The sequence below is a fragment of the Trichomycterus rosablanca genome, chromosome 3, assembly GCF_030014385.1.
Source record: "Trichomycterus rosablanca isolate fTriRos1 chromosome 3, fTriRos1.hap1, whole genome shotgun sequence".
NCBI classification, from domain to species: Eukaryota; Metazoa; Chordata; class Actinopteri; order Siluriformes; family Trichomycteridae; genus Trichomycterus; species Trichomycterus rosablanca.
Window position 1 is genome coordinate 2707915 of NC_085990.1, and position 16305 is coordinate 2724219.

General features: G+C 44.1%; 1 protein-coding gene across 1 annotated transcript in view; it reads left to right on the forward strand.

Moving 5' to 3' along the window:
* The window catches only part of tg (thyroglobulin), a 68122-nt gene that overhangs the window by 2609 nt on the left and 49208 nt on the right, over positions 1–16305 (forward strand). Inside the window, exons 4-17 of the mRNA XM_062991561.1 lie at positions 27–215; positions 1423–1582; positions 3343–3449; positions 3567–3710; positions 3886–4068; positions 5450–6502; positions 7858–8451; positions 8994–9227; positions 9349–9486; positions 10351–10428; positions 11190–11290; positions 11398–11518; positions 13213–13413; positions 13541–13750. Of these exons, the coding sequence (XP_062847631.1) occupies positions 27–215; positions 1423–1582; positions 3343–3449; positions 3567–3710; positions 3886–4068; positions 5450–6502; positions 7858–8451; positions 8994–9227; positions 9349–9486; positions 10351–10428; positions 11190–11290; positions 11398–11518; positions 13213–13413; positions 13541–13750 (3513 nt within the window). The remainder of the gene's footprint in view (positions 1–26; positions 216–1422; positions 1583–3342; positions 3450–3566; positions 3711–3885; positions 4069–5449; positions 6503–7857; positions 8452–8993; positions 9228–9348; positions 9487–10350; positions 10429–11189; positions 11291–11397; positions 11519–13212; positions 13414–13540; positions 13751–16305) is intronic.

Below are 16305 nucleotides of genomic sequence, written 5' to 3' on the forward strand. Positions count from 1 at the left end.
AATTCAACTATCCTGTACTGCTTTAGGTCTGACATCATGCCAGCGGCAGAGACAGCGGGCACAGCTGAGCGGAGAATCCACCGTGGTGTCTCAGTGCTTGGACTCGGGCGAGTACCAGCCGGTGCAGTGTGATGGTGCACAGGGTCAGTGTTGGTGCGTGGACCTGGACGGCATGGAGATCTACGGGACGAGGCAGAACGGCAGGCCTTCACGTTGTGAGTGGGGTGTTGATTCTGTTTGCTATAGCATTTGATAGACATGACTTAAAGAGTGCAGGATGGAGTTTCGGAGCAAGCCAGGGGCCACAGACTGTGTAATAAAACAAAAAATATACACCAACCAGACATAACATTATGACCACTGACAGGTGAAGTGAACAGCACTGATTATCTCTTCATCACGGCACCTGTTAGTGGGGGGGATATATTAGGCAGCAAGTGAACATTTCATCCTCAAAGTTGGTGTTAGAAGCTGGAAAAATGGGTGAGCGTGAGGATCTGAGTGAGTCTGATGAGGGCCAAATTGTGATGGCTAGACGACTGGGTCAGAGCATCTCCAAAACTGCAGCTCTTGTGGGGTGTTCCTGGTCTGCAGTGGTCAGTATCTATCAAAAGTGGTCCAAGGAAGGAACAGTGGTAAACCGGCAACAGGGTCATGGGCGGCCACTGATGCACATGGGGAGGGAAGTCTGGTAAAGAAAGTAAGATTTCACTGACCAGTGAATAATCCTAAGAATAATTATTATACTCCGTCATTACAGCAACTGTTTACTGACAAATTAAACACACTAAAGACAGACACAGCAGCGCTGCTGGAGTTTTTAAACACCGTGTCCACTCACTGTCCACTCTATTAGACACTCCTACCTAGTCGGTCCACCTTGTAGATGTAAAGTCAGAGACGATCGCTCATCTATTGCTGCTGTTTGAGTCGGTCATCTTCTAGACCTTCATCGGTGGTCACAGGACGCTGCCCACGGGGCGCTGTTGGCTGGATATTTTTGGTTGGTGGACGATTCTCAGTCCAGCAGTGACAGTGAGGTGTTTAAAAACTCCAGCAGCGCTGCTGTGTCTGATCCACTCATACCAGCACAACACTCACTAACACACCACCACCATGTCAGTGTCACTGCAGTGCTGAGAATGATCCACCACCTAAATAATACCTGCTCTGTGGGGGTCCAAAGCATGCAGAGAAACAGATGGACTACAGTCAGTAATTGTAGAACTACAAAGTGCTTCTATATGGTAAGTGGAGCTGATAAAATGGACAGTGAGTGTAGAAATAAGGAGGTGGTTATAATGTTATGGCTGATCGGTGTATAAATGTCTATATTTGAGTTGAGTTGAGTTGAGTGAAGTGAAAACTCTAGGTGGCGCCGTTGTCCTTTGTTTTCCACCTCATTCGCTCTTCTGCCTTCAGGTCCAGCTCTGTGTGAGGTAAGGGAACGTCGACTGCTTCATGGTGTTGGTGAGGCTTCTCCTCCACAGTGTGCAGATGATGGGAGTTTCCTTCCTGTACAATGCAAATTCATTAACACCACCGACATGATGGTGTTTGATCTACTACACGGCTTCAACAGGTAAATGATCCATCCGTGCTGAATTACTGTTACAGTATTTAAAAGTCTGGGTGCAGGGTCAGCCATCATACAACCACAGGCTTCAGCCGGAACAGCAGCTGCGTGACAGAGCCAGGATTCGAACCCACAACGTTCTGTCTGACAGCTTTATCAACCAGGCTACCACTGCTTTTACTTCTACTGTCTATATTTAAGTAATCCACTATACTTCACATATAGAAGGAACTTAACGTTGGTTGAGGGCAGCATGGATGCTCGGTGGGTAGCACTGTCTCCTCACATCAAGAAGGTACTGGGTTCGATTCCCATGTATAGCGGTCCGGGTCCTTTCTGTGTGGAGTTTGTATGTTCTCAAAAAATATTATTAAATAATTAATAGTCCACCCACTTAAACTATTTATATATATATATATTTTAGAACAGTGGGTTTGAACCCGTGAGCTGTGGTACTGTGGTAGTGGGGACAGTTTAGGTCCATTTACTCATGATTTATTAGTAGTGACCAGGTTAAAGTGACAGAAAGGAGAAATTCCTTTGCTGGATGTCTGGGATTACGCTCTGTCATTATGATAAGGAGCTTGCTCATTCAGGGATTAACTTTAGGGAACAGTCGCTGCCTCAACTAATCAAAAGAGGTCAATTTTAATGGCTGTGGCATCTCAGACACAAGAATTCCCCCAAGCTGGGTTCCGCTTTAGGCTGGTCCAAAGATGAACATGGTGGTGGTGTGTTAGTGTGTGTTGTGCTGGTATGAGTGGATCAGACACAGCAGCGCTGCTGGAGTTTTTAAACACCTCACTGTCCCTGCTGGACTGAGAATAGTCCACCAACCAAAAATATCCAGCCAACAGCGCCCCGTGGGCAGCGTCCCGTGACCACTGATGAAGGTCTAGAAGATGACCGACTCAAACAGCAGCAATAGATGAGCGATCGTCTCTGACTTTACATCTACAAGGTGGAACAACTAGGTAGGAGTGTCTAATAGAGTGGACAGTGAGTGGACACAATATTTAAAAACTCCAGCAGCGCTGCTGTGTCTGATCCACTCATACCAGCACAACACACACTAACACACCACCACCATGTCAGTGTCACTGCAGTGCTGAGAATGAACCACCACCTAAATAATACCTGCTCTGTGGTGGTCCTGTGGGGGTCCTGACCATTGAAGAACAGGGTGAAAGGGGGCTAACAAAGCATGCAGAGAAACAGATGGACTACAGTCAGTAATTGTAGTACTACAAAGTGCTTCTATATGGTAAGTGGAGCTGATAAAATGGACAGTGAGTGTAGAAACAAGGAGGTGGTTTTAATGTTATAGCTGATCAGTGTATATTTTTTATTGCATTGAAAGACTGGCATGGTGGCATTGGCACTCTTGAGGATTGTTGAAGCTTCTGAAGTTGCTTAAAGGGTCAAAGAAGTTGTTAGTAAACATAAGAGAAACAGAGAAAATGTATTTCTAGCTTGATTCCAGTTGTAGATATGTCCAAACAAAGTCCTGGAGCTGTTTTCTGGGTGAGAGGGGTGGCAGAGGTCTTGTCTGCCCTATCGATCGAATCAATCACAAGTATCTGTGAGCTTTTGTGTTCAGACGGGTGTGGTCAGTGCCTTCCAAAAAGTGTAATCACAGAATAATGTAACGAACTGCTGTTTATAAAGAGTGTATTGGGGAAACCCTCAATGCCATAGGGGAGATCCACTGGATGGGCATTGGCTATGATTAAATTGAGATTTAATGTGTCATGTGTGTGTTCCAGACTCCCAGAGGTGTTCCAGACGTTCAGCGCTTTTAGAAAGACCTTCCCTGACCTGTCTAGCTACTGTTACTGTGCCGACTCCCGAGGCAGGGAGCTTCCCAACACCGGTCAGAGTTTATTCTTTATTATTTCTTTATTATTATTTTTTATATTCTTTATTATTAATACTTTTCACTAGTATTTGTACCCATTCTGTTTTTTTGTTGTATTATACCTACTATTAGGTGTGGAGCTGCTCCTCAGTGAGGTCTACGATACGGCGTTCTCCAGTTTAGACGCTGGACGCTCCTTCTCCCAGTCCAACATTTATCGCATCCTGCAGAGACGTTACCTCGCTGTCCAGCTGGCCCTGTCTGGACAGTTTAGATGTGAGTGTAAAGGCGTCAATCAGTTAAAATCTTAAAAACAGCTTTTAAATGCTTTATTCTTAGAATAAAAGTGACATGTTGCACTCGAACAGAACAGTCATGTTAATAAAATAAAAATAAAACAATAAAGATTAAAATCTACAAACACACAGACGGTTCATGTGTGATGTTCCAGGTCCGAGCACTTGTGAGAGGGAGCGATCCTCCAGCTCTCAGGCCGATAATGTCTTTGTGCCCTCGTGTGATGCCCGTGGAGATTTCCTGCCAGTGCAGTGCCAGGCTGGTGGTCAGTGCTGGTGTGTGGACTCAGATGGGAGGGAGATCTTTGGGACTCGTCAGACCGGAGTTCCTGACTGCAGTGAGTTTAAAATCCTGTTTACTGATACATCAGTTTATGAGGTAAAAGCCACTTTTTCTGAATGCTGACAACCTGAAAATAAGCTTAGTGAGCTCCTTACCAAAACTTCACTCATGATGGTCATTAAGACTCCCATGTCCTTATTATTAATTTAATTCATGTTATTATTATTATTGTTAATAATTTCCCTCGGGATAAATAAAGTATCTATCTGTCTATCTCTATTAGTAATGTTATTATTACTATTATTATTTTATAATTATAATAATTGTTATTAGTATTACTATTATTATTATTTTACTAACTTATTATTATTATTTATTATTATAGCTTTGTATTATTAATTTGATTATTACTATTATTATTTTATTATTATAATTATTATAATTCTGTTAAATTATTATTTATTATTATTATTATTTATTTTGTTTTTATTGTTATTCATTTTATTATTACTATTATTATTTTATGATTATAATATAATTATAATGCTATTATTATTTATTATAATTGTTATTATTAATTTTATTATTCAAATTATTTTTTTATTATTATAGTTATAATAATTATTACTACTATTATTACAGTATTTTATCATTATTATAATACCTATTTTTATTATTTTTGTTATTTTATTAACTCATCATTAATTTTGTTATTATTATTTTGCTAAGTTATAATTTTATATTTATTTTTTCATTGTATTATTAATATTTTTATTTTATATTAATTATTATTACTATTATTATTGTGTTATAATTACTTTATTGATGTTATTATTATAATAATAATTATTATTATTAGTATTTTATTATTAGTATTAGTATCTCATTATTATTATAACATTTATAATATATTAATTAAAGTTATAATTATTATTATTTTTTATGTTTTTAAATTATTTTATATTATTATAATTTTGTTAAGTTATAATAATTATAACAACAACAGATTATTAATATTATTTATTTATTGTTATTTATTATTATTTATTATTATTGTTGTTATTTATTATTATATGATTAATATAAGTAATTATTATTATTTGTATTATTATTATTATTTATTTATTTATTATTATTATTAATAATATAGTTTATTATTATTATTATTATTATTAAATGGAAATTTTAACATAAAAAGTTTAATAAAATAACTAAAATTACCTTTAAAAATAGCAACAAATCTTCAGATAGCTAAAAAGGATCAGAAAATAATAAAAAAGCATAAGCATTGTTGCACAAACACACGTTTAATCTTTACTTGGATCAGGGTTTTGATTAATAGTTTGAATCACACTTGAATTCCTGAGCTGTTTTTGAGGCTGAATTTCTGTTTTCCACATCTGAACCGCCGCTGGTTTATTCACTTGTTTTCGTAGGCGCGGGACCTAAAGACTGTCGGTCTGAGAGGAGACGAGCTCTGTCCAGACTGTTTTACGGTCCGGTCGGATACTTCAGCCAGAACGACGTGTTTTCAGCGTTTACGGTCGACACGCAGGACGGCGTTCCCGCTCAGCTGCCTCCGTGCAGCCCAGAATTCCAGGAGCTGTTAGCTAAATCCGGTCTCCTGAGTTCCCTGCCAGAGACGGAGCGCTCAGACGTCGGGGACGTGATGGCCGAGCTCGTTCAGGGGACGTTTCCTACGGGGGGTCTGGCTATAAAGGCCCTGTCCCTCAGCACCAACCCCAAGAGGCTCCAGGAGAACCTGTTTGGGGGCAAGTTTTTAAAGAATGTGGGCAAATTCAACTTCACTGGTGCTGTTGGCACCAGCGGCACGTTACGTTTCAGTCACGTTTTCACTCAGATTGGTCTGATTCAGAACGGGGAAGACTTGTCGCAGCTGGCCAAGAGTTTTTCAGACGATTCTATTGGTCCGAATCTTGACCAGACCGTCTCGGACTCATTCGGCCGCTCGGTAAACCTCAAGCGCAACCAGGACTTGGTCAAACTCATCAGCGCCACCCTGGAGAACGAGCAGTTCTTCACGACTCTCCGTGAAGCCATCGGGTTGCTCAGGGCAGAAGATAGCAGCCACTTGGGGGCACTATTTAGGGCGTTGTTTCAAAATTCGGACGTCTGCAAACCGCCTGCGCCTCCTTCGTCCATCTACGTGCCTCGGTGTGCTGAAGATGGTCAGTATCAGGAGATCCAGTGCCAGGACTCCGAGTGCTGGTGTGTCGACTCCCAAGGACTGGAGGTTATGGGTTCACACTCCGCCAGCTCCACGCCACGATGCCCGTCCCGATGTGAAAAAGAGCGCGCGACGGCCGTGGCGGCGAAAGCCGGCAGCTCAGCGGGCTCTGAGGTGTTCATTCCAAACTGTCAGGACGATGGTGAATACATGGCAGTGCAGTGCCTGGGGAGGGACTGCTTTTGTGTGGATGGCGCCGGGGTCAGACTCGACACGCCGAGACCCGGAGCCGCGCTGCAGTGTGAGTAGTAACTCGTGGGTCGAACGCCTCCTTGTGGAGGCTTTACGTTACATCTTGTAAACCACAGTGGGACAAGATTGCCACCTGGGGATCGAACCCAGGACCTTCTTGCTATGAGGGGACAGTGCTATCCACTTAGCCACTGTGCCGCCCCGGTTTACACACTGTAACATAAAGCCTCCACAAGGGGGCGTTAGATTGAGTCAACTACATACTGATGAATAAACATCACCCAGTTTCAAAGTGTTGCCTGATGTTACAGTTTAGCTAACTAACGATCCACCTGAACTGTCGTTTTTACCTCTTTTTGGGGGGTCCAGTTAGCAATTAAGAGGGTCAGACCCCCCAAATGCCCCCAAACCCCAAATCAGAAAAAGTTGGGGCAGTATGAGAAATGCAAATAATAATAAAACACAGAGTTTCTTACATTTACTTTGACTTTTATTTGATGTCAGAGAGGATGAACCTGAGATATTTCATCTTTTATCTTTTCAACTTCATTTCATTTATTAATAAACATTTCAGGCCTGCAACACATTCCAAAAAAGTTGGGACGGTAAAGCATTTACCACTTTGTAATGTTGCCATTGCTTTTCACCACTTAAAAGACATTTTGGAATCGAGGAGACCAAGTGATTTAGTGTTTCAGCTTTTATTTTGTCTCGTTCTTCCTGCAAACACGTCTTAAGATGTGCAGCAGTATGGGGGGTCGTCGTTGTTTCAAAATCCTCCACACGTTCTCTATCGGGGACAGATCGGGACTGCAGGCAGGCCGGTCCAGTACCCGTACCCTCTTCTTCCACAGCCACGCCTTTGTAATGTGTGCAGCAGGTGGTTTTGCATCGTCTTGTTGAAATCGCCCTAAATTGCCCCCATATCAACTTTTTTTGGAATGTGCTGCAGGCCTGAAATGCAGGAATGGATGTTTATTAATAAATGAAATGAAGTTGAGCAGATAAAAGATGAAATATCTCAGGTTCATCCTGTCTGACATCAAATAAAAGTCAAAGTAAATGTAAGAAACACTGTGTTTTTATTTTATTTGCATTTTTTTATGCTGTCCCAACTTTTTCTGATTTGGGGTTGTAATTGGAATCATGGTGTCAGACATAAGACTTGAGAGCCTGAAACCTGTGAATCAGTCTTACATTTTATTTAAAGCGAGTACTGTGACAGCATGTTGTCTAAGAAATTGAGGGTTAAGGGCCTTGTTTAAGGGCCCAACAGTGGCGACCTGGTAGTGGTGGGGCTTGAACCAGCGACCTTTCGAATACTAGTCCCCATAAACATCTCATTGTATGTTGCGTATCTCTGTATTTTAAGGACATTGCTGTGGTTTGTATTTCTCCTCTCAGGTCCAACAGATTGCCAGCTCACCGCGTCCCAGCACTTCCTAAACACAGTTAATTCCGTACTGACCGGTCCGGCTTCGGTCTCCCAGCTCTCTGACGTTTACGTCCCTCGCTGCACCTCGGACGGCAGCTGGCACCGGATCCAGTGCGACGGGCCTCCAGAACAAGCGTTCGACTTCTACCGCCGATGGATCCAAATCAACGACGCTGGCAAACAACGTCCAGTTCCTGACCTCCTCAAAGTTCTTCAGGAATACAGAACGGATTCTGAAGCCATGGCGTCGTTTCAGGGTTTCCTCTCTGCGCTGTTCCAGGCTGGACACCACAAGGTCTTCCCCGCTCTGTCCAGGTTCGATGCGTTTTCAGAACTTCCGCTCGATCTCCTGGATGGAACCGGTCGAGCCGTGTCTGGACCGTCTGTCCTCCTGAACCCGTTTTCGTTATGGAGACTACTGAGCGGGTACAGTGGGTCTCCGGGCCCCCTGTTGGACTTCAGCGCCCCTCTGGGTCACTTCAGCTCACGCCAGTGCTGGTGTGTGGACCAGAAAGGGAACGTGATCCCAGAGACCAAAGCTCAAATTGGGAAGGTCCCAAAATGTAAGTGAAATGTAATATTTCAGATACCCGACATGTATAACAAAGAGTGAAGATTTAACTGAAAAATAACAAAACCGAGACAACATGTACGTTCAGCATTTAGCAGACGCTTTTATCCAAAGAGACTTACAGTACTGTGACAGTATACAGTCTAAGCCATTGAGGATTAAGGGCCTTGCTTAGGGGCCCAACAGTGACAACCTGGCAGTGGTGAGGCTAAAACCAGTGATAGTCCAGAAGCTTAACCACTAGGCTACAACTAGTCAAGTCAACTCAAATGTATTTGTATTTGTATTGTCTCAAAGCAACTTTACAGAATCCAGGACCTACAGACCAAAAAACCCTGTTGAGCAAGCCGAGGGCGACAGTGGCAAGGAAAAACTCCCTTAATAATACAGGAAGAAACCTTGAGAGGAACCAGACTCAGCAGACATCCTCCTATAAGTTTGCACTTTTGCCAATTCACTGTGCCATTCTTGCCGATATAGCTTGTTTGATATTTCAGGTGTAGCTGAATTCTTCACATCTTTCCTGTTTCTCAGGTCCATGCTCGTGTTCGCTGGTACAGGACCGAGCGAACAAGTTTTCGGCAGATGTGGAGACGCTGATCTCTTCATCCAACAGCTCTCACATACCTGCGGGTTACGGCTTCCTCCTGGCGAAGAGCGTTCGGCTACGTCCTGAGGAGATGCAGCAAGATCTGAGTCCCGGGTTTCAGATTTCGGAGGCTTTTCTGAGCGGCGACGACTCCGCCCTGAGACTAGCAGCTCATTCTAGTGTGTAACTGTTTAACTTTAGATATCTACACATTTGATCTGATCACTTAACTATATTATAAACATAGAAATATAATATAGAATCATGTACGGTATTTAAGAGTAAATCATGTTCCTGCAGCCGTTCAGTTTTACTGGCAGAGCCACCTGACGGTCAGTGAAAGGTACCGGCCGAGTCTGCTCCTCGGATACCAGCCGTACAGCCCACAGTGCGACTCCAGTGGTCAGTGGCTTCCCAGTCAGTGTCATTCCAGTACAGGTGAGATAAAACTCCAGACTGTAATGCTGTGTTTGACACTCACTGTCCATTTTATCAGCTCCACTTACCATATAGAAGCATTTTGTAGTACAATTACTGACTGTTGTGCATCTGCTTCTCTACTAGCCTCCTTTTACCCTGTTATTCAATGGTCACAGAGCAGGTATTATTTAGGTGGTGGATGATTCTCAGCACTGCAGTGACACTGACATGGTGGTGGTGTGTTAGTGTGTGTTGTGCTGGTACGAGTGGATCAGACACAGCAGCGCTGCTGGAGTTTTTAAATACCGTGTCCACTCACTCTGTCCACTCTATTAGACACTCCTACCTAGTCGGTCCACCTTGTAGATGTAAAGTCAGAGACGATCGCTCATCTATTGCTGCTGTTTGAGTCGCTCATCTTCTAGACCTTCATCAGTGGTCACAGGACGCTGCCCAAGGGGCACTGTTGGCTGGATATTTTTGGTTGGTAGACGATTCTCAGTCCAGCAGTGACAGTGAGGTGTTTAAAAACTCCTGCTGTGTCTGATCCACTCATACCAGCACAACACACACTAACACACCACCACCATGTCAGTGTCACTGCAGTGCTGAGAATGATCCACCACCTAAATAATACCTGCTCTGTGGTGGTCCTGTGGGGGTCCTGACCATTAAAGAACAGCATTAAAAAGGTGGCTAACAAAGCATGCAGAGAAACAGATGGACTACAGTCAGTAATTGTAGAACTACAAAGTGCTTCTATATGGTAAGTGGAGCAGATAAAATGGACAGTGAGTGTAGAAACAAGGAGGTGGTTTTAATGTTATGGCTGATTGGTGTATTTTATATATATACAGACTTAATGTTCGTCTCTTTCTGTAGGTCACTGCTGGTGTGTGGATGAGGATGGAGGATACATCACTGGATCACTGACTGCTCGCACCATTCGTCCCCCACAATGTAAACAACCATCACTTCCTCTTAATAAACAGATAATACCCTTTTTCTTTAAATAAGGAACGTCACTTAACAAGGGTTAGGGGCCTTGCTCAGGGGCCCAACAGTGACAACTTGGCAGAGGTGATGCTTTAACAAGCAACATTTTAATTACTAGTTCAGTACTTTAACCACTGAGCTATCACTGCCCTACAAGTTAAAATCACATGGAACAGTGGTCTCCGTGCCATGGTCTGAACAGTGTGTGTCTAGGGTTTGGTCTGGCTCTCATATCAACATAGTTTAAAAGTACAAAGTTCTAATCCCTTATTAATGTTCACATTTGACCAAACTTGGTGATTTCTCTGTGCCCATATATATAATATATAGGACTAGGGCTAATCCGGCTGCACCTATAAGACCAAGTCTTAATAAACAGTTTATAGAATCTGCTCAGGGGCCCAACAGTGACAACTTGACGATGACAAGGCTTTAACCAGCAACCTTTTAATTAATAGTCCAGTATTTTAACCACTGAGCTATCACTGCTCTATAAATAGTCCATAAGTTAAAAGTACATGGAACAGTGGTCTCTGTGCCAGGGTCTGGACAAAACCTTAGTGTGTGGTGTCCTGTGATGAACTGGTCCAGGGTTTAGTCCTGTCCAGTGCCTAATGCTTACTAAATATATGTGAATTTAAAGTTTTAGTTTATAATTTATTTAATGAAATAAATGTATTATTATTATTATTATTATGACGTGGTTAGCGTGTGCTGTTTTCCAGGTAAAACCACATGCCAGAGACTACGAGATCAGTTTGTTATGTCTGTTTGGAGCAAGTCACCGTCTGACACCTCGTCCTCCTACAGCCCGTCCTGCGAGGAGGTGTGTTTATTTCCATCCCACCACGTTTACATCTTCCATTTATTATTACAGTCCAGATTTCCATGTACAATCTGTGTGTGTGTGTGTGTGTGTGTGTGTGTGTGCAGGACGGCACTTTTCCCGTGCTCCAGACGCTCGGCGCAGCCGGCAACGTCGCGTCGTGTGTGAGCCCCGTTACTGGAACTTTCATCCAGTCGGCCACCCTGAGCCCAGCAGGAGAGCCGCAATGTAAAAGCATTCGTTCATTCATTCCTGCCGTCAGTGTCAGTTATTCACACAGTCGACTGTCTGAGTTTTAATTCACACATCTTGTGAAGGACACGTCACAAACGTCATTTTAGCTTCTAGATTTCTAGTTAAACTAGTCTGATAAAATCTGTTATAGTTTATCCGTTCTTGCACAAAAGCAATGTGTGGATGCAGGTTGTTTAAGGTCCTAATAGACCATGGAGAGAAACCTAAATCTGGGGTTCGACCTTTTAGTGACCTAAAGTGCCTAACTGAGAGCATCAGGTCAGAGTGTGAGGGTGATGTGAGGGGTCTCTAAGGGTGGAAGAGCATCGGTTAAGGCATTGAGAGCTGGCAATATCAACCATGGAAAGATATCCTTTATTTCTCATATATACATATACAGGTGTACAGTACAATGAAATTCTTTCTTCGCATATCCCAGCTGGTGTTGGAAGCTGGGGTCAGAGCGCAGGGTCAGCCAACTTACGGCGCCCCTGGAGCAGACAGGGTTAAGGGCCTTGCTCAAGGACCCAACAGTGGCTACATAGCAGAGCCTGGATTTGAACCGCCAATCTTCCGGTTGATAGCCCAAAGTTCTACCCACTAGGCTACCACAGGCCTAGTAAAGCAGAGGGCACCTGACGATCCTGTGAGCAGTGTCTTTTATTTTTGGGATGGTTCTGTTACGAATGTCTGCCAATCCGCAAGTACAAGAACTCAAGGTACAAGAACTCAAGAAGAAGGTCAGGCTAAGATGAGAAACATGAATCTCAAGGTCAGGCTAAGACGAGGCACTTGGATCTCAAGGTCAGGCTAAGATTAGAAACATGGAGCTTAAGGTCAGGCTAAGACAAGGAACATGGATCTCAAGGTCAGGCTTAGACGAGAAACATGGATCTTAAGGTCAGGCTAAGACAAGAAACATGGATCTCTAGGTCAGGCTAAGACAAGAAACATGGATCTTAAGGTCAGGCTAAGACAAGAAACATGGATCTCTAGGTCAGGCTTAGATGAGGAACATGGATCATAAGGTCAGGCTAAGACGAGAAACATGGATCTCAAGGTCAGGCTTAGACGAGGAACATGGATCTCAAGGTCAGGCTTAGACGAGGAACATGGATCTTAAGGTCAGGCTAAGACAAGAAACATGGATCTCTAGGTCAGACTAAGACAAGAAACATGGATCTCCAGGTCAGGCTTAGATGAGGAACATGGATCATAAGGTCAGGCTAAGACGAGAAACATGGATCTCAAGGTCAGGCTAAGATGAGAAACATGAATCTTAAGGTCAGGCTAAGATGAGAAACATGAATCTTAAGGTCAGGCTTAGACGAGGAACATGGATCTCAAGGTCAGGCTTAGACGAGGAACATGGATCTCAAGGTCAGGCTTAGACGAGGAACATGGATCTCAAGGTCAGGCTTAGACGAGAAACATGGATCTTAAGGTCAGGCTAAGACAAGAAACATGGATCTCTAGGTCAGGCTAAGACAAGAAACATGGATCTTAAGGTCAGGCTAAGACAAGAAACATGGATCTCCAGGTCAGGCTTAGATGAGGAACATGGATCATAAGGTCAGGCTTAGACGAGGAACAGGGATCTCAAGGTCAGGCTAAGATGAGAAACATGGATCATGGAGCCGGGCGAGGCTGGAGCTGTAACAGATTCTGGTATTTTTGCCCTCCTGTAGGTCCTGGTTGGTGTTCTCTTCAGAAGAGTCTGGCGGCTCGGCGTGAGGCGGGTGTCGGATACGAGCCGGAATGCGTGGACGACGGTGATCTGTTCTGGCCTCTGCAGTGCGACCAGGTTCACTGCTGGTGTGTTTCTGAAAGCGGTCAGGAGATCCCGTCCACGCGGCGTCTCCTCTCGCAAAACCGCCCGTCCTGCGATGGTGAGGAAATAACGATGGATTGTAAACGCTCCCGGCCTCAGGTTCTCAGGTTCTCAGGTTCTCAGGTTCTGTCCATATGTTAGTAAACCACGTTTTTCTGTTGTGTGTGTGTGTGTGTGTGTGTAAGCTCCTCAGTGCCCGCTCCTGTTCGGAAGCTCTGTTTCCCATGGTGCCGTTCTGTGCAGCAATCACAGTGTTGTTGGTGGGAGGCCGATGCAGCTCTGTGAGGTTTTCTGTCTCCGAGGGTTCGTCAGCTCACTTCCTGCGAAGGACTTCCTGTGTGATCCGGCGACCGAGTCGTGGCTCAGTGATGCTCCGCTATCCCACACGTGCCAAAGTAAATATTACACATATTCCCACCCTTAAACTTGGTGACTTCTCTGTGCCCATATATATTATATATAGGGCTAGTATGGCTGCACATACAGTGTATCACAAAAGTGAGTACACCCCTCACATTTCTGCAGATATTTAAGTATATCTTTTCATGGGACAACACTGACAAAATGACACTTTGACACAATGAAAAGTAGTCTGTGTGCAGCTTATATAACAGTGTAAATTTATTCTTCCCTCAAAATAACTCAATATACAGCCATTAATGTCAAAACCACCGGCAACAAAAGTGAGTACACCCCTTAGTGAAAGTTCCTGAAGTGTCAATATTTTGTGTGGCCACCATTATTTCCCAGAACTGCCTTAACTCTCCTGGGCATGGAGTTTACCAGAGCTTCACAGGTTGCCACTGGAATGCTTTTCCACTCCTCCATGACGACATCACGGAGCTGGCGGATATTCGAGACTTTGCGCTCCTCCACCTTCCGCTTGAGGATGCCCCAAAGATGTTCTATTGGGTTTAGGTCTGGAGACATGCTTGGCCAGTCCATCACCTTTACCCTCAGCCTCTTCAATAAAGCAGTGGTCATCTTAGAGGCGTGTTTGGGGTCATTATCATGCTGGAACACTGCCCTGCGACCCAGTTTCCGGAGGGAGGGGATCATGCTCTGCTTCAGTATTTCACAGTACATATTGGAGTTCATGTGTCCCTCAATGAAATGTAACTCCCCAACACCTGCTGCACTCACGCAGCCCCAGACCATGGCATTCCCACCACCATGCTTGACTGTAGGCATGACACACTTATCTTTGTACACCTCACCTGATTGCCGCCACACATGCTTGAGACCGTCTGAACCAAACAAATTGATCTTGGTCTCATCAGACCATAGGACATGGTTCCAGTAATCCATGTCCTTTGTTGACATGTCTTCAGCAAACTGTTTGCGGGCTTTCTTGTGTAGAGACTTCAGAAGAGGCTTCCTTCTGGGGTGACAGCCATGCAGACCAATTTGATGTAGTGTGCGGCGTATGGTCTGAGCACTGACAGGCTGACCCCCCACCTTTTCAATCTCTGCAGCAATGCTGACAGCACTCCTACGCCTATCTTTCAAAGACAGCAGTTGGATGTGACGCTGAGCACGTGCACTCAGCTTCTTTGGACGACCAACGCGAGGTCTGTTCTGAGTGGACCCTGCTCTTTTAAAACGCTGGATGATCTTGGCCACTGTGCTGCAGCTCAGTTTCAGGGTGTTGGCAATCTTCTTGTAGCCTTGGCCATCTTCATGTAGCGCAACAATTCTTCTTTTAAGATCCTCAGAGAGTTCTTTGCCATGAGGTGCCATGTTGGAACTTTTAGTGACCAGTATGAGAGAGTGTGAGAGCTGTACTACTAAATTGAACACACCTGCTCCCTATGCACACCTGAGACCTAGTAACACTAACAAATCACATGACATTTTGGAGGGAAAATGACAAGCAGTGCTCAATTTGGACATTTAGGGGTGTAGTCTCTTAGGGGTGTACTCACTTTTGTTGCCGATGGTTTAGACATTAATGGCTGTATATTGAGTTATTTTGAGGGAAGAATAAATTTACACTGTTATATAAGCTGCACACAGACTACTTTTCATTGTGTCAAAGTGTCATTTTGTCAGTGTTGTCCCATGAAAAGATATACTTAAATATCTGCAGAAATGTGAGGGGTGTACTCACTTTTGTGATACACTGTACATGCTCAGGGGCCCAACAGTGCCAACTTGGCAGTGGTGATGCTTTAACCAGCAAACTTCTAATTACTGGTCCAGTATTTTACCCACTGAGCTACTGCTGCTCTGTAACAAGTCCATAAGTTAAAAGCACATGGAACAGTGGTCTCTGTACCAGGGTCTGGACAAAATCCCAAACTCATAACCTCATGCTGAGAGGAAATTTGTCCGGGTGATCAGATGCCACCCAAAAATAACCCAGATCTGCTATAAAACAGAATTTGCTAGAACATAGGTGATACTCCCTGTGTTCAGATCTCAGCTCCAGTCGGCTACCGGTCGGCTGGGCGCCCCCCAGCGAGCACAACTGGAAGTGCAGACAAAATTGGCCACTAGTCTGCTGGGTGGGGGAAAAAAACGGGACTAAAAAGGAGGGTGGGGTCTACAGAAGTGGAGGAACGTGTAGATCAGTGTGTGACTCTCCCAGTGCGAGACTGGTGTCACGTGCCAATCCACCAAAGTACGGGCAAATAAGAAGGGGTCGGTGGACCACACACGGGTTGATATACCCTCCTCAGATGCCACCATGGTCTCCTGCAGAGGAGAAATCTGCAGAAGTCTTGGCAACGCTAGACTAAAGAAAAAGGGAGAAAAGGCATAAATAAATTGTTAGGCTAATATGATTTGGTTTTCCCAGCGTTTTGAGCTTAACCTTATCAAAAATATGTGGACTGTATGAAAAGCCGAGTTTGATTGTCAAAGAACCAACCAGAGTTCCATCCAGAAACACGTTACTGGCCTTTAAAAGCGGCCGATGAAGGTAAAACGATCCAGAGGACATAAATAC